The sequence below is a fragment of the Mustelus asterias genome, chromosome 25 (assembly GCF_964213995.1).
Source record: "Mustelus asterias chromosome 25, sMusAst1.hap1.1, whole genome shotgun sequence".
NCBI lineage: Eukaryota > Metazoa > Chordata > Chondrichthyes > Carcharhiniformes > Triakidae > Mustelus > Mustelus asterias.
Window position 1 is genome coordinate 11703806 of NC_135825.1, and position 19406 is coordinate 11723211.

Consider the following 19406-nt stretch of genomic DNA (forward strand, 5'->3'; position numbering starts at 1 on the left):
GAAGGTCTGTTGCCATGGCTGTGTTAGCTGACAGATTCTGTCTGAACATCCGTGGGATAGCAATAATATCCGTACCTCAGTCAGTGATTCTGTTTAAACTGGAAGCTTGCCCCAATTCAAACCAGTTTACATTATCTCTAATCTCACACACACATCTTACTGGGCTGCGCTCATAAGGAATGGATTACAGGAAATCATAGAATCCCTACAGTGCGGAAAGAGGCCATTCGGCCCAACGAGCCTGCACTGACAATGATCCCACCGAGGTCCTATCCCCATAACCCCAAGTATTTACCCTGCTCAACCCCCTGACACTAAGGAGTGATTTAGCATGGCCAATCCACCTAACCTGCATGTCTTTGGACTGTGGGAGGAAACCGGAGCACCCGGAGGAAACCCACGCAGACATGGGGAAAAGGTGCAAACTCCACACAGACAGTCACCCGAGCCTGTAATCGAACCCAGGTTCCTGGCGCTGTGAGGCAGCAGTGCTAACCAGTGTGCCACTGTGTTGCTCTGAAATATATGCAGAACCACTTAGCAACATGTGTAGCATGTGAGCATAGTTTCCGACTGGGTGTACAAGAATTTGGGATTGAGCTTGTGTCCAGAGAGTGCTTCATGCATTGCTACCTCAATCAGGCACATTAAATAGGCTCTTAGGGCTTTAGACTGGTGGTACTGTGATGAAGTAAGCAAATGGGTGGGTAGTTGGACATTCAAGGTTTTCTTAATCCCCTTGTGGCAGTTACAGGTGAAGGCCGATCTCTTTCATTGTTCAGGCTGCATGGCTAAGTCACCTTTCGCTGGGTGAGGGTGGATGGGTTTTGGGACATGGATGCGACATTTTCAAGGGTGATCATCTCAAGCGGGCATTGAGAAATGGGAGCCCGCACTGGAATCACAATTCGGCCCAATCCTATGTTCATCTGGAATTGTATCTTTCTAGTTGCGTGATACTATGGATGGCACAGTGGTTAGCACTGCTGCCTCACAGCTCCAGGGACCCAGGTTCAACTCCAGCCTTGGGTCACTGTCTGTGTGGAGTTCGCGCGTTCTCCCCGTGACTGCATGGGTTTCCTCCGGGTGCTCCAATTTCCTCTCACAGTTCCAGGTTAGGTGGATTGGCCATGCTAAATTGTCCCTTGGTGCCAGGGGGATTAGCAGGATAAGTAGGTGGCCTTAAGGGGATAGGGCCTCGGTGGGATTGTTGTCGATGCAGATTCGATGGGCCGAATGGCCTCCTTCTGCACTGTAGAATTTCTACGATTCTATTTCAGCCATTTGGTGATTTACGTCAAAGCACCACCTTGGATTGATATCCATCTGCACCGGTGCTTTATTCACCTGTGTGATGTGGGAGTGGCTGCACCATGGCAGGATATGGGATCACGCCACCTCGCTACCAGTAGTGACCACATTATTGGCCCACATGCCAGCAAAGGCTTGGCCTTCAATACGACAACTTACTAAAGCTTTGATTTGAGTTGAAGGACAGTTTTGAGAACAGCAATGGCCAGACCTGGTGTACAGTCAGAGCAGGTGCAGGTTAGGCTGTAGTCTCTCTAGCCTTTCTCTGAAAGAGGGATGGAACTGTTGGCAATGGTCTTGACTTGGCTTTTCAGTCCCCGAATCTTGTGACTACTTGCCTCCAACCTTTCCATATCCAGAGGTCCATTCAAACCTAAGGTGACATTATTTTGATGCCGCTAGCTATCGGGCAGGCACCCAGACTGACTGGCAGGATACAGGAATGACCCTGAGAGTGGGCAACACATTCCAAGGTGGATTAGTTTCTTAAAGATCACTGCTCTGCTGTCTTTCTGATTGCAATCTTTACCACTTTCTCGCATTCCAATTCACGCTCAATTTTTATTCTCCTTGGTCACAGAACATTCCCAGACGGGTGTTGGGGAAGATCTTAATGAACACGCTGGACTTTTGTTACAGTGCGGGACATGGTAAGGGATCAGAGTCAGGGGATATTTCAAAAGGGAGGGACAATCAGTTGATTTAATTTGTCATTAACAAAACATTCTCCCTGTTCCACAGGGACAATGGACTCCTTGGACATGTTGCGAGTTCTCCATAAAGAGCTGCTGTCCTGCGAGTTACTCACCAAAGGTTCATCGCAATCGGAGAGTCAACAAGTCATGAAAAACTCCCTTGTGATATCTTGTTAGTGTGTGGAAGGGGGACAGATGCCATTGAATGGAATAAATAATCTGCGGCAGTGATCGGCAACCTCCAACTCTTAACTGGTCAGTTGGGATGTGGCCAACATTAATAGGCAGAAGCCGTTGAAAATACATCACTTAAAGTGCTTCGTTCATAGCAGAATTGCAAGACTCCCATGTACAGACATCTGAAACTATACGTTCTGTGCAACCCACGTTACCATGGACTCTGACCAACACGTTTTGCCTCCTGGACAAAGATTCTCCAAATTTGTTCCCAAAAGGGCAAGTTAAGGATGGCAATTAAAGAAAGAAAAGACTTGTGAGTTTTTGGGACATTCTAAAGCACTTCGCAGTTAATGAAACCTGTAATTATTGGACAAATGTGATGTTCCAGTTGTGCACAAGGAGATCTCACAAACAGTAAAATGGTGCGTCACCAGTTATTCTGCTTCAATGGTAGTGGTTTCAGGATGAGACTTGCCCGAGAACTCCCGGCTCAGCACCTTTACAGAGGGTGTGAGCATGTCCCAAACATGACAAATAACGCCTTGGTTTAATGTCTGATTCTGCAGGTGGCACTGCCAGATCCCTTTTGCTCCTCTATACCAATTCACCGTGTCTGAGTCAAAATTCTGGAACTCCCTCCCTATAACAGCGCTGCGGGTGTTCCTACACCACATGGACTGCAGCGGTTCAAGAAGGGGGCTCACCGCCACCTTCTCAAGGGCAGTTTGGATGGGCAATAATTGCAGACCCTGCTAATTGTGCCCACATCCCATGAAATGAATAAAACAACCATGGAATTATGTGACTATGTCCAAATAATACAGCATAGGAGGTGATCATTTTAAAAAATTCATTCATGGGACATGTGCGTCACTGGCTGGCCAGCATTTATTGCCCATCCCTCGTCGCCCTTGTTCAGAGGGTTGTTGAGAGTCAACCACATTGCTGTGGCTCTGGAGTCACATGTAGGCCAGACCGGGTAAGGACGGAAGATTCCCTTCCCTGAAGGAACCAAGTGGGTTTTTCCAACAATCGACAATGGTTTCATGGTCATCAGTAGATTCTTAATTCCTGATATTGGACCACTGTGTCTGTGTTAAACAAATCAACAAACTGCGGGATAAATTTGGGTGGCACGGTGGCACAGTAGTCAGCACTGCTGCCTCACAGTGCGAGGGACCCGGGTTCAAATCTGGACTCTGGTGACTGTGTGGAGTTTGCACATTCTCCATCTGTCTCCATGGGTTTCCTCTGGATGCTCTGGCTTTCTCCCACAGTCTAAAGATGTGTGGGCTAGGTTGATTGGCCATGGTAAATTGACCCAAGTGTCAGGGGGACCAGCAGTGTGGATAAGTGCGGTTGTGGGGATAGGGCCTGGGTGTGTTTGTGGTCTGTACAGACTCGATGGGCCAAGTGGCCTCCTTCTGCACTGTATGAATTCTAAATTAGAAAAGATACTGCATCAAAGTAAATAGAATCTTAAAGGAAACAAACATCCGAAACAAAATGTGACTAAAGGGATCAATAACGCACCCTCGTCACTGAGGCCCATTGGGCAATGGAAGGCCAGCAGACACCAACAGTTCCCTTTTCCGGGACATCCGGCAGTGAACGTAGCTGGGGAAAAGGGGCAGATGGTCAGGACGGACGGCCACCTTGACCGTCGCTGCCTGTACCTATGTCATTCTGCTTGCTACGTTATATAAAAGAATATAGTGGCACTGGGGAGGGTGCAAAACAGGTTTACAAGGAGGATACCACAGACGCGTTGGCTTTACAAATCAGGACAGGCTGGATCTCTTTCCTCTTGAAAGGTGAAGATTGAGGTCTGACTTCGTAGAGATATTTAAAACTATGAAAGGTTTTGATTGTTCAGAAGCAGAGAGAATGTTGTGGAGGGGAGAGCTTAGCAAGAGGCCATCAGTATAAGATAGTCACCAAGAAATCCAGCAGGGCATTCAGATGGAAACCTCTTTAGCCAGAGAGTGGAGAGCGTGTGGAACTCGCTCCCACAGCTGAGGTGAAGCGTGTGAATGCGTTTAAAGGGTGGCTAGCGAAGCGTGCAAAGGAGAAGGGAATAGAAAGCTTTGCTGATAGGGTTTGATACAGAGGATCTAGAGGAGCATTGATGTTGGCAAGGGGCTGGTTGGGATGTATGGCCTGTTTCTGTGGTGTGTACTCCATGCATTGTAAATTACCCGCCGGTATATATTAAGCTGTATATAAGCAGTGTGTTTTTTTCCTAAACATTATTTTAGTTTCTGTAATAGTATCTCAGTTTTCAGCCTGTATTTATCTCGACATGTCTGTGGTATCGTTTCACTGTCTTCCTTATTCATGATGTGATATCGTACTTGTATAAAGAGTTGGTATTTTGGAGGATCTATCGCCCCCTCATGGGTGATCCAGTTATTTATTATAGTTCCTATTCCGGAGTGAGATGTTCTGCAGATTCCTTGGATAATAGGATTTTTGTGGATAGGATTAAACGGCAAAGATTAAAAATTGATGGGAAAAGTATTCAAATCTTTGTTTTCAATAATTGCCATTTTGTAGTTGTGAATATTGATTATATTTCACTCAATGTAATTAGTTTGGTTCAAATTCAAATACAGATGGGAGTTGAAACACTCGTTCTGTAGTAAAGTTAATATTGAGGAAGCAATTCCAGTCCAATATTTTAGTCGTGTTCTGCAGCTTGCTTGGACAATGCAGTTATTTCACTCTGTACGTCATTGTACAGAGAGTCGTGAGGCTCTGGAATTCACTTAAAGTAAAGTTTATTTATTACAAGTAGGCTTACATTAACACTGCAATGAAGTTACTGTGAAAATCCCCTAGTCACCACACTCCAGCACCTGTTCGGGTATACTTTGAGGGAGAATTTAGCATGACCAATGCACCTAACCAGCACGTCTTTCGGAGTGTGGGAGGAAACTGGAGCACCTGGAGGAAACCTACACAGGGAGAAGGTGCAAACTCTGCACAGACAGTGACCCAAGCCAGGAATCGAACCCTGGCACTGTGAAGCAGCAGTGCTAACCACCGGGTTAGTGGTAGAAGTGGAAACTATGTCAGCAATGAAGACTAGATTGGATGGGTGGATGAAGGAAAAAGGGGGTAGGAGGTATGTGGGAAATGTGGTTTAAACTACTTTCTGATGTGGAGGAAAAACACCCAACACAAGTTTGGACCGAACGGCTTGTTTTTGCACTGTAACTTCTTTCTATAGATTGTATCGTGACCTTGCATTCTTCCCTTGGTGGAACCGTGGAAGAATTTGCAGTCTGGCAGGATGAAGCATCAACTTCCCTGCAATGACTGCAACCAGCCAATCATAGGGCAGGGGTTTCGTCCTATAGAGGGGTTAGTGCAATGGTGGGCAACCTATGGCCCAGGGGCCACATGTAGCCCATCTGGGCTCCGAGTGCAGCCACGAGACATCTTATTGATTGTTGACCATGTGCAGGATTGCTACATTCCATTGATTTCATCCACGTAGATTTCTTCCTACCAGTATGACTGAAGTGATAGGCACATAAAGCAAGGGCAAGTGAAGTGAGGTGCGTGCTGATTACTCACAATATTGGCCGTGGGAACCGTGCGCTCTGTATCCTAAGTGTAAATATTTATTTTGGTTTTATCACTTGAAGTTGTTAATCTATTAATATAAAAATGATTAAGCATTGCCTATGACTTGTTATGAAATATTGAGCATGTATTAAATGTATTTAATCTTACTCGTGGGGTCGTGGTGAGTGAACAAACCTGATTTCAACCTTGCGGTCCACAAAGATGAAGGAAGGCTACTCATGGGCCCACTCACTAGCCTACGTTCCCCACTACTGATCTCAGGGGAGGGAGCCACGCACACCCCACAACAGAACACAGAATTTCGAGTTTTAGCTGCAGTCTCCACTCACCACAGCCAGTTAGGATTCAACCTCCCAGCTCAGAGGTCGGAACTCTGTACTAAACTCAATTTTGTGGTTTTGTGGTTCTTGAACGAGAGTAATGGGAAGCACCGGTGGTTGTGATGCTCTCACTTCCCTTGACAGAAAGGGAAAAAAATGATGCAGAGTGGATGTTTGAAAAGAGAGGGGGTTGAAATTCCTTTAGGCCTACTTTCGGGCCTGAAGTGGGGGCCATATACACAGAACTGGATTGTACCATCATGCTTAGACTTGAATTGGCTCCTGGTTAAACAACGCCTCAAATTTAAAATTCTCCGCCATATTTTCAAATCCCTCAGTGGCTCACCCTCCAAGATCCCTGCTTTCTTCCAATTCTGGCCCCTTGAGTAACACTGATCTTTTTTTTCTAACTCCATCCTTAAAGTTACAAAGCCAATGCTCAGAATGGACCAGGCAGACCCAAATCCATTCCTTGCTTGCTCCAAAAACCAAATTCTAATTGAATCCAATTCATGGTCCCCATAAGAAAGGCAATCAAGATCCAAAGCTGACAAGATGAGGTGTTGCATATTGTATCTTGGGCTGGATCTGATGCATGATCCTAACCAAAAGGTAAAGAGAAGCAATTGTTACATGGAGCCAGTTGGTAATCGAGAATGTTTCTGTAATAAATCACCTGGTGAAGACTCTCAATTCCAATGCTTCTCCCACAGTCCCTGCCTCGATATCAAAGTTAATCCGGGGACAAGTTTTAAGGAGTATTGCCTGTGACTTGTTATGAAATATTGAGCATGTATTAAATGTATTTAATCTTAGTCATGGGGTCGTGACCCCAAGCCTGATTTCAACCTTGCGGCCCACTGTGGTGGGGTGGTGGAAAGAAAATTCTTCAACTGAGAAAAGCTTTGATGCGGAGTTGCCGGCGTTGGACTGGGGTGGGCACAGTAAGAAGTCTCACAACACCACGTTAAAGTCCAATAGGTTTATTTGGTAGCACGAGCTTTCGGAGTGTGCCAAGGGGCAAAGCTCTGAAAGCTCGTGCTACCAAATAAACCTGTTGGACTTTAACCTGGTGTTGTGAGACTACTTACTGAGAAAAGCTTTGACAGCTGCCAGCCCATGTTCAAGGGTCCATTTGTAACATCTGACAGTTGCCAAGAGCACAAAATCCCCTCAAGCTTGCAAAATAATTATCAGGCTCTGTAATCAGGCTCTCTTCATCACCTTGTTAAAGCTCATTAAGCTTCAGTGTCCTGACTCTGCTTTTCCCGGCAAATTAAGCTGCGCCATGCTGAGCTCCTAACAAGATTACATTGAAGTGCTCGGGCAGTTACACATATAAAAATTGAGCTTGAGGCTTGGCGCAGGGCATCAGAGTGGGTTAGCTCCACTAAGAATATTGTATTTGGGTGGAAATTCGGAATGTGCAATTGGGAGTTTTTGGGAGCTGGGTCTAAAGGAATTCTTGGAGGAATTGCACTACAGCTTTCAGACACTAACTGGCTGTTTGATGGAGTTACTGGTCTATGATCTTGCTCTGTGATCTAAGTTACAATGAAGATTCTCAGTTATGCTGCTGGCTCTATGTTCTAGTTACCACAAGAGGAGACCCAATGATGGAAGGATGTAGCACTTTCCCCTTTACCTCTTCTTCATTTTGGGAAGAACAAACTTGCATTTATTTTAACACCTTTCAGGATACCCAAAGATGATTAAAGTTTCTTGATCACAGCACATAAAGTGCAGAGTGTTAATTGGCCAATGAATTTTGGTGGCTCTGGTTGAGGGATGGATGTCAGCTGGGACATGGGGGTGGACTCTCCTATTCTCTTTCCAATAGCGTTTAAGTCCAAGTGAACAAGCAGAGGGTTAATGTGTCATCCAAAAACAGCATTTCTAGAAAAGCTGAGCTCCCTCCAAACAGAGCTGAACTACTCGACATAACAGAAGACCTGGAGTGGGGTTTGAACCCACAAACCTCTTGAGTCAGAGAGTCACATTAATAAGCCAAGCATGACAATGTGTATGGGGTGGCACGGTGGCACAGTGGTTAGCACTGCTGCCTCACAGCGCCAGGGACCCAGGTTCAATTCGAGTCTCGGGTCATTGTCTGTGTGGAGTTTGCACTTTCTCCCTGTGTCTGCAAGGGTTTCCTCCGGGTTCCTCCCACACTCCAAAGATGTGCAGGTTAGGTGGATTGGCCATGCTAAATTGCCACTTAGTGTCAGGGGGATAAGCAGGGTAAATGTGTGGGGTTATGGGAATAGGGCCTGGGTAGGATTCTGGCTGGTATAGACTTGATGGGCCAAATGGCCGCCTTCTGTACTGTAGGGATTCTATGATTCTATTGCCAAACTAATTGGCCACTATTTAGTCCAATATCTCGGTGGTAATAAATTATAGTGGACTGCGTTCAGAAGGAAGACAGTTGTGATTGTTTAAAGTTTCTATCTGCTTCTGGTCAGATTAGACCCTCGGGAGAGCAATAAAATCAATCTGCAGATTCCAAGGGCAATGTCTATGTTCTGTAGTCACATAGAGCAATCCTACTTTGAAACTTGATCCAAACCCTTTTGATAAGGAACAGACTCTGCGGTGAACTGCAAATATGAAGGGAGAACCCCTGACAGAACTTGATAAATTACATTTGAAAAATGACTTCACTTTCTTTAAATTGGGAACAATTTTGGGCCCCGTATATAAGGAAAGATGTGCTGGCCTTGGAGAGGGTCCAGAGGAGGTTCACGAGAATCATCCCAGGAATGAAAGGCTTGATGTATGAGGAGCATTTGAGGACTCTGGGTCTGTACTCGATGGAGTTTAGAAGGATGAGTGGGGATCTTATTGAAACTTAGAGTACTGAAAGGCCTGGATAGAGTGGGCACAGAGAAGTATGTATCCATTAGAGACTCGGATTCGAGGGCACAGCCTCAGAGTAAAGGGCCAACCCTTTAGAACCGAGATGAGGAGGAGTTTCTTCAGCCAAAGAGTGGTGAATCTGTGGGATTCGTTGCCGCAGAAGGCTGTGGAGATCAATTTATTAAGTGTATTTAAGACAGAGATAGATAGGTTCTTCATTGGTAAGGGGATCAAAGCGTTTGATAAAGTTTCCCATGGTAAGCTATTGCAGAAAATACGGACACATGGGATTGAGGGTGATTTAGTGGTTTGGATCAGGGATTGACTAGCTGTAAGAAAACAGAGGGTGGTGGTTGATGGGAAATTTTCATCCTGGAGTTCAGTTACTAGTGGTGTACCGCAAGGATCTGTTTTGGGGCCACTGCCATTGTCACTTTTATAAATGACTTGGATGAAGGCGTAGAAGGATGGATTAGTAAATTTGTGGATGACACTAAAGTCAGTGGAGTTGTAGACAGTGCAAAGGGAAGTGGCAGGTTACAGAGGGACATAGATAGAACATAGAACATAGAACATTACAGCGCAGAACAGGCCCTTCGGCCCACGATGTTGCACCGACCAGTTAAAAAAAAAACTGTGACCCTCCAACCTAAACCAATTTCTTTTCGTCCATGAACCTATCTACGGATCTCTTAAACGCCCCCAAACTAGGCGCATTTACAACTGATGCTGGCAGGGCATTCCAATCCCTCACCACCCTCTGGGTAAAGAACCTACCCCTGACATCGGTTCTATAACTACCCCCCCTCAATTTAAAGCCATGCCCCCTCGTGCTGGATTTCTCCATCAGAGGAAAAAGGCTATCACTATCCACCCTATCTAAACCTCTAATCATCTTATATGTTTCAATAAGATCCCCTCTTAGCCGCCGCCTTTCCAGCGAAAACAATCCCAAATCCCTCAGCCTCTCCTCATAGGATCTCCCCTCCATACCAGGCAACATCCTGGTAAACCTCCTCTGCACCCTCTCCAAAGCCTCCACATCCTTCCTGTAATGTGGGGACCAGAACTGCACACAGTACTCCAAGTGCGGCCGCACCAGAGTTGTGTACAGTTGCAACATAACGCTACGACTCCTAAATTCAATCCCCCTACCAATAAACGCCAAGACACCATATGCCTTCTTAACAACCTTATCTACTTGATTCCCAACTTTCAGGGATCTATGCACACATACACCTAGATCCCTCTGCTCCTCCACACTATTCAAAGTCCTCCCGTTAGCCCTATACTCAACACATCTGTTATTCCTACCAAAGTGAATTACCTCACACTTCTCCGCATTAAACTCCATCCGCCACCTCTCGGCCCAACTTTGCAACCTGTCTAAGTCTTCCTGCAAACTACGACACCCTTCCTCACTGTCTACCACACCACCGACTTTGGTGTCATCAGCAAATTTGCTAATCCACCCAACTATACCCTCATCCAGATCATTAATAAATATTACAAACAGCAGTGGCCCCAAAACAGATCCCTGAGGTACACCACTTGTAACCGCACTCCATGATGAATATTTACTATCAACCACCACCCTCTGTTTCCTATCCGCTAGCCAATTCCTGATCCAATTTCCTAGATCACCCCCAATCCCATACATCTGCATTTTCTGCAGAAGCCTACCATGGTGAACCTTATCAAACGCCTTACTAAAATCCATATATACCACGTCCACTGCCTTGCCCCCATCCACCTCCTTGGTCAATTTCTCAAAAAACTCAATAAGGTTAGTAAGGCACGACCTACCTGCCACAAAACCATGCTGACTATCACCTATCAATTCATTACTCTCCAAATAACTATAAATCCTATCCCTTATAATTTTTTCCAACATCTTGCCGACAACAGAAGTGAGACTCACCGGTCTATAATTCCCGGGGAAGTCTCTGTTCCCCTTCTTAAACAATGGGACAACATTCGCTAACCTCCAATCTTCTGGTACTATACCAGAGGCCAACGACGACCTGAAGATCAGAGCCAGAGGCTCTGCAATCACTTCTCTTGCCTCCCAGAGAATCCTTGGATAAATCCCATCCGGACCAGGGGATTTATCTATTTTCAGACCCTCCAGAATATCCTGCACATCCTCCTTATCAACTGTAATACTGTCTATTCTACTCCCCTGCAACCCAGTGTCCTCCTCAGCTATATTCATGTCCTCTTGCGTGAACACCGAAGAGAAATATTGGTTCAATGCTTCACCAATCTCCTCCGGTTCCACACATAACTTCCCTCTGCCATCTATAACTGGCCCTAAACTTGCCCTAACCAACCTTCTGTTCTTGACATACCTATAGAACGCCTTAGGATTCTCTTTAACCCTATCCGCCAAAGTCTTCTCATGTCCCCTTTTAGCCCTTCTAAGCTCGCTCTTCAACTCCCTCTTAGCCAATCTAAAGCTTTCTAGTGCACTACCCGAGTGCTCACGTCTCATCCGAACATAAGCCTCCTTTTTCTTTTTAACCAACAAAGAAACTTTTTTGGTACACCACGGTTCCCTAGCCCTACCAATTCCTCCTTGCCTGACAGGGACATACCTATCACAGACTCGCAGTAGCTGCTCCTTGAAAAAACTCCACATGTCGGACGTTCCCAGTCCCTGTAATCTCCTAGTCCAACCTATGTTTCCTAATTCTCTCCTAATAGCCTCATAATTACCCTTCCCCCAGCTAAAACCACTGGCCCGAGGTTCATGCCTATCCCTTTCCATCACTAAGGTGAACGTAACCGATAAGCTGCAGAGCTGGGCTGAGAGGTGGCAAATGGAGTTTAATGCGGAAAAGTGTGAGGTGATTCACTTTGGAAGGAGTAACAGCAATACAGAGTGCTGGGCTAATGGTAAGATACTTGGTAGTGTGGATGAACAGAGGGATCTGGGTGTCCATGTGCATAGATCCCTGAAAGTTGGCACCCAGGTTGATAGGGTTGTTAAGGCATACAGTGTGTTAGCTTTTATTGGTAGAGGGATTGAGTTTCGGAGCCAGGAGGTCATGCTGCAACTGTACAAAACTCTGGTGCGGCCGCACTTGGAGTATTGCGTACAGTTCTGGTCGTCGCATTATAGGAAAGTGTTGGAAAGGGTGCAGAGGAGATTTACCAGGATGTTGCCTGGTATGGTGGGAAGATCGTATGAGGAAAGGCTGAGGGACTTGAGGTTGTTTTCATTAGAGAGAAGAAGGTTAAGAGGTGACTTAATAGAGGCATACAAGATGATCAGAGGATTAGATAGGGTGGATAGTGAGAGCCTTTTTCCTCAGATGGTGTTGGCTAACATGAGGGGACATAGCTTTAAATTGAGGGGTGAGAGATATAGGACAGATGTTAGAGGTAGGTTCTTTACTCAGAGTAGTAAGGGCGTGGAATGCCCTGCCTGCAACAGTAGTGGACACGTCAATATTAAGAGCATTCAAATGGTTATTGGATAAACATATGGATGATATTGGAATAGTGTAGATTAGAGGGGCTTTAGATTGGTTTCACAGGTCGGCGCAACATCGAGGGCCAAAGGGCCTGTACTGCGCTGTAATGTTCTATGTTCTATGTTCTAAAATTATGGAGAAAAGGCAGGAGAATGGGGTTATAGAACAGTACAGCACAGAACAGGCCCTTCGGCCCACGATGTTGTGCCGAGCTTTATCTGAAACCAAAATCAAGCTATCCCACTCCCTATCATCCTGGTGTGCTCCATGTGCCTATCCAATAACCGCTTAAATGTTCCTAAAGTGTCTGACTCCACTATCACTGCAGGCAGTCCATTCCACACCCCAACCACTCTCTGCGTAAAGAACCTACCTCGGATACCCTTCCTATATCTCCCACCACGAACTCTATAGTTATGCCCCCTTGTAATAGCTCCATCCACCCGAGGAAATAGTCTTTGAACATTCACTCTATCTATCCCCTTCATCATTTTATAAACCTCTATTAAGTCTCCCCTCAGCCTCCTCCACTCCAGAGAGAACAGCCCTAGCTCCCTCAACCTTTCCTCATAAGACCTACCGTCCAAACCAGGCAGCATCCTGGTAAATCTCCTCTGCACTCTTTCCAGCACTTCCACATCCTTCTTATAGTGAGGTGACCAGAACTGCACACAATATTCCAAATGTGGTCTCACCAAGGTCCTGTACAGTTGCAGCATAACCCCACGGCTCTTAAACTCCAACCCCCTGTTAATAAAAGCTAACACACTATAGGCCTTCTTCACAGCTCTATCCACTTGAGTGGCAACCTTTAGAGATCTGTGGATATGGACCCCAAGATCTCTCTGTTCCTCCACAGTCTTCAGAACCCTACCTTTGACCCTGTAATCCACATTTAAATTAGTCCTACCAAAATGAATCACCTCACATTTATCAGGGTTAAACTCCATTTGCCATTTTTCAGCCCAGCTTTGCATCCTATCTATGTCTCTGCAGCCTACAACAGCCCTCCACTTCATCCCCTACTCCACCAATCTTGGTGTCATCAGCAAATTTACTGATCCATCCTTCAGCCCCCTCCTCTAAGTCATTAATAAAAATCACAAAGAGCAGGGGACCAAGCACTGATCCCTGTGACACTCCGCTAGCAACCTGCCTCCAATCCGAAAATTTTCCATCCACCAACACCCTCTGTCTTCGATCAGACAGCCAGTTACCTATCCAATCGGCCAACTTTCCCTCTATCCCACACCTCCTCACTTTCATCATAAGCCGACCATGGGGGACCTTATCAAATGCCTTACTAAAATCCATGTATATGACATCAACTGCCCTACCTTCATCAACACACTTAGTTACCTCCTCAAAAAATTCTATCAAATTTGTGAGGGTTGAGAAACATATTAGCCATGATCGAATGGCGGAGTAGACTCAATGGGCCAAATGGCCTAATTCTGCTCTTATATCTTATTAAAGCCAATCTCTGATTCTCTCCAAGATCCGGCCAGTGCCTGACTGCCTTAAAAACTCAAAGGACTTTAGGTCCTGTTTCAATGTGATAAAAGACCAATAAATGGTAAAGTCTTTTGAGCAGATTGGAACTGTTAGTCACACAATGGGCTATCCTGCACTCTATCCATAATTCAGCCTCACACTTTATGTCAATTTCATCATCCTAAATTCACCATTTTAGGGAGAAAAAGACAAATATTTTACAATAGGACGTTTTGTGATGTATAATCCCCCACCTGCTGAAGAAATAGAAGTTCTGTTGTTATACAGAACACTGAGTGACAACTTTATTTTATTTATTTATTAGTCACAAGTAAGGTACTGCGATGAAGTTACTGCAAAATTCCCCTAGTCGCCACAGTCCAGCGCCTGTTCAGGTCAATGCAACTAACCAGCACGTCTTTCAGACTGTGGGAGGAAACCGGTGCACCCAAAGGAAACCCAGGGGAACGTGCAAACTCCCAAGCCAGGAATCGAACCCAGTTCTCTGGCACTGTGAAGTAGCAGTGCTAACCACTCTGCTACCGCCTTGCCCCCCTTTTTGCACTCCTGACGTTGGATGTTTATCAAACTTATAGTACTCTGGTTAGATGGCACATTGAATCTTGCCTCCAATGCCAAGGAACAAAGGAGATATTGAGGCAGTGAGGGGATGATCCATTAGCCTGGTTCTTGTCAAGGGTTCAGAGGCATCAGGAAAAACTAGCCAAACACAGGCTTTTGAGCTTTAATGAGGCACTTTAGGACTATGCAAGGATATGTTTGGCTTAATTAACTTAAATTTAACTACAGAAGAGACCACAGACAAAAAAAGTCCAAAGTTATTTCAGGACTGATATTGGGATGGTTCTGCACACCAGGAGTGACCAATATATAACCTGACACTTAGATAGACTTAATGGAAGGCAAAGGTTTTTAAATTACTTTTAGAATCACTCTGAATTAAGTTGGAATAAGTGGCTTTCCCCATCCCTAATGATCTTGCAAATATGTTTTATTCACTGTGACTTTGAAAGTTTGACCACTTTATGACCTTCCAGTGTCCTTGGTTGTAATTGGATTTCTCTCCTTAGATAATTGATCAAACTCTAAAGAAGAGATTAAATTAGAGGAATGGGTGATTAAGCCGGAAGACCAAAGAGGAAAGCTGCAGTAGCAGTTTGTATGTGTGCGTTGTGTGTGTGTGTTGGGACATTTAAGTGACTAATACAGGACACTCTGGACTTCCTGCGCTGAAGACCAAGTCAATCTCAATCGCTCACGGTCAAAGTAGTTTTCTTTTTTCATCTACAACCAGACCAGAGACTGTTCGCAGATGGGGAGCGGAGCGAGTACGGAGGACAAGGAATTAGCCAAGAGGTCAAAAGAACTGGAAAAAAAACTACAGAAAGATGCAGAGAAGGAAGCCAGAACTGTGAAGCTTTTGCTTCTTGGTAATTAAACTAGGAAACATTTAAAAGTGCAATTAAAATGACTACTTGGACACTGAAACAAATGCCAACATTTCAAAGGGGAACCATGTTGGAGAAAACAAAGATGAAAGCTTTCCATTTCTATTAAATGTTTTGCTTTAATTTTGCAAAATTAAATTAATTGTTTGATTTATCTTGTAATGAATTTGAAATGACAAATTACAGGAATAATACCTAAATCAAAATGTTAAAGGAAGATGAACAATTACACAATTGAGGAAGTTACCTTAACCATTGAAATCAGTATTTATTTCAATGTCCAAGAAATCATTTTAAAGTTTATTTATTAGTGTCACAACGATGTTTACATTAACACTGCAATGAAGTTACCATGAAAATCCCCTAGTCGCCACACTCCAGCACCTGTTTGGGTACTCTGAGGGAGAATTTAGCACGGCCAATACACTTAACCAGCACGTCTTTTGGACTGCAGGAGGAAACCGGAGCATCCGGAGGAAACTCACGCAGACACGGGGACAATGTGCAAACTCCACACAGACAGTGACCCAAGCCGAGAATCAAACCTGGGTCCCTGGTGCTGTGAGGCAGCAGTGCTAACCACCGTGCCACAGTGTTGCACCTATTACCAATTGGCTATACTGTTTAATGTCACCAAAGTTTATCAGATAGATTGGGAGCAGCTACTTACAGATAAATCTATATTTGGAACGTGGGAGATTTTTAAAAGTGAAATAGTGAGGGTTCAGAGTCAACGCGTTCCTCTAAGAGTGAAGGTACCTTTATTCAAGAAGCACAGCAGGGATAAGCCAGGTAATTACAGGCAAGTTAGTCTCGCATCAGTGGTTGGGAAATTATTGGAAAAATTTCTGAGGGACAAGATTAATCAACCTTTTGAAAGGCTGGGATTGATTAGGGGTAGTCAGCACGGATTTGTGGTTGGGAGACCCTATCTAACTAATTTAATTGAGTTTAGCGCAGTTGATGTGGTTTACATGGACTTCAGTAAGGCCTTTGACAAGGTCCACATGGAAGGCTGGTTCAAAAGGTTAGAGCCCAGGGGATCCAAGTCAAGTTGGCAAATTGGATCCAAAATTGGCTTGTAATTAGGAGGGAAAGGGTGGTGGTGGAGGGTTGCTTTTGTGATTCTAAGACTGTGACCAGCGGTGTAGCTCTGGGACCCTTGTTGTTTGATATATACATTAACGAGTTGGATGTGAATGTTAAAGGTATAATTAATAAGTTTGCAGATGACACGAAAATTGGTGGTGTTGTTGTAGGATGAGGAGGATATTCTTAAGCTACAGACTGGTATTGATTAACTGATAAATTGGGCAGAGCAATGGCAGATGGAATTTAATCCTGATAAGTATGAGGTGATGCAATTTGGGATGTGTAATAAGGGTAGGATATACACTATGAATGGTAGGTCCCTCGGAAATATTGAGGAATAAGGGGACCTTGATGTACAAGTCCATAGATCCCTGAAGGTGGCAGCACAGGTAAATAGTTTGGTGAAGAAGGCCTATGGAATGCTTGCCTTCATTAGCCAGGACATGGAATATAGGACCAGGGAGGTCTTGGTGCAGCTTTATAAAACATTGGTTAGGCCACAGTTGAAATATTGCCCTCAGTTCTGGTTGTCACACTATCGGAAGGATCGGTAAGAGGTCTCACAAACACCAGGTTAAAGTCCAACAGGTTTATGTGGAATCACGAGCTATTAGAGTGTTGCTCCTTCATCAGGTGTCAATCACAATTGACTTACCTGATAAAGGAGCAACGCCCCAAAAGCTCGTGATTCCAAATAAGCCTTTTGGACTTTGACCTAGTGTTGTGAGATTTCTTACCCCAGTCCAACGCCGGCATCTCCACATTATCGGAAGGATTTGGTTGCACTGGAGAGAGTGCAGAGGATATTTGCCAGGATGTTGCCTGTGATGGAAAGTTTCAGTTATGAGGAATGACTGAATAGGCTGGGTTTGTTTTCCCTGGGACAGAGGAGGTGGAGGGGGGGTCTGACAGAGGTATACAAAATTATGAGAGGCAGAGATAGAGTAGATTATAAGAGTCTTTTCTCCATGGCAGAGGTGTCTAAGACTAGAGGGCCTAGGTTTAAGGTGAGGAGTAGGTGCTTTAGAGGAAATCTGAGGAAAAATCTTTTCACCCAGAGGGTGGTGGAAATATGGAATGCGATGCCTGAGAGGGTGGTGGAGGCATGTATAACATTTAAGCATCTGGAAGTGGACTTAAATGGCCAAGGCAGAGTAGCTTTGGACCAAGTGCTGGTAAATTGAATGAGCATAGATTGGTATTTGATGGTCAACATAGACATGGTGGGCTGAAGGGCCCGTTCCGGTGCGGTATGACTCTATAGCATAAAATTTGGAGCACGTGATTTAGTATTGTGGAACTACTCAGCTAGGTCATAATGAAATGCTAAAAAGAATATTGCCAAAAAGAATACATTTATGTAAAAGACTTGGATTAAGCGAGATTTGCATTTATGTAGCACCTTTTGTGACCCCAACATGTACTTGTTGCAGTGTAGTCACTGTTATAAGGCCGGGAATGTAGTGCCTTTTTGCACACAGCAAGGTCTCACGAGCAGCAAGGCGATAATGACCAGATGATCTGATTTAATGTTCTCAGTTCATTCAGTGATGGGTATTGGCATAGAGCAAACTCCTCTACTCCTCTTTATTATGCTGCCATGGGGTATTTTACATCCACTCAAGGCAGCAGGCTGAGCCTTGGCTCAATGTCTTTTCTGAAAGACAGCGCTCTCTCCAAACGACATCAGAGCATCAGCTTAGCTTTCGTTCTGATGTGGGACTTGAACCCGCAACCTGTAGATTCAGGGGAGACTGATATCACTCAGCCATGGCTGACCCTCACACAAAAAACATTGTGCTTAATTTGTCCTTTGGATGCCTTGAGAATCAGACGCTGTATAAATGCAATCACTACTTTGAGCACACCAGTAATATCTTTAAGCTAATTTCTGTTTTGCCATTTTAACTTAAAGTTTACTTCTTAGTGTCGCAAGTAGGCTTTCATTGACACTGCAATGAAGTTACTGTGAAAATTCCCTAGTCGCCACACTCCGGCACCTGTTTGGGTACACTGAGGGCGAGTTTAGCATGTCCAATGCATCTAACCAGCACATCTTTCAGACTATCTGAGGAAACCGGAGCATCCAGAGAAAACCGATGCAGATATGGGGAGAAAGTGCGGACTCTTCACAGATAGGGACCCATGCACGGGAATTGAACCCGGGTCCCTGGCACTGTGAGGCAGCAGTGCTAACCACTGTGCCACCGTGCTGCCCCCTATTTATATACCCTGTTCATACATGTTCACCTGAAGGTATGAAGGACTTCTGTTCCGTGTGAGCTGTGACAAGTAGCTAACAATCTCAGCTGAATATTGATATATCTTTATTTCTCCCGTGACTGATGACCTCCATTGTGTTATATCCAAGGCTGATATGCTGTGTTATTTATTGAATTACGGCCAGTTTCTGTTCTGTGGTCTCCTTGGCCAATAACCACCATTGTGTTTATCTTGTGGGTTCTTTCACTAATAACTTGCCTGCTTTCCGTGATGTATTTGCACATACTCTGGAAGAGCCCCGGCTGGGTAACCTTGAAACAAAGGCAGCACATGACCTGTTGTTATCATCCTCTTGTTAATAAGCGTGACTATGACTAGCAGAACCCATTCTTTCAAGTGCAGGTTAGGGTGATTTCTATCAGAAATGAGCATTTTGAGTTACGGTATATGAGACCTAACATGTGTTGAGTGTAGGGGGCTAAGGGACAGTAAATAAAATTCATGTGGATATTTGCAAGAATTTTGTGACTTGTATCACATTCCAAAGTAATTAAAAAACTCATTAAACCAGTAAATAGGATTTGACCCAGCCAGCAGTGCTATGTTTATGAGCATATCATTCCATTGAGGTACAAATATACTGCAGTATCTATAGGGATGTATAATTTATAATTTTGTGTGGCTACATAT

General features: G+C 44.6%; 1 protein-coding gene across 1 annotated transcript in view; it reads left to right on the forward strand.

Annotated features, from left to right (window-relative positions):
* The window catches only part of LOC144511799 (uncharacterized), an 81920-nt gene that overhangs the window by 22259 nt on the left and 40255 nt on the right, over window positions 1-19406 (forward strand). Inside the window, exon 6 of the mRNA XM_078242134.1 lies at window positions 15248-15383. Coding sequence (XP_078098260.1) covers window positions 15248-15383 — 136 coding nt within the window. The remainder of the gene's footprint in view (window positions 1-15247; window positions 15384-19406) is intronic.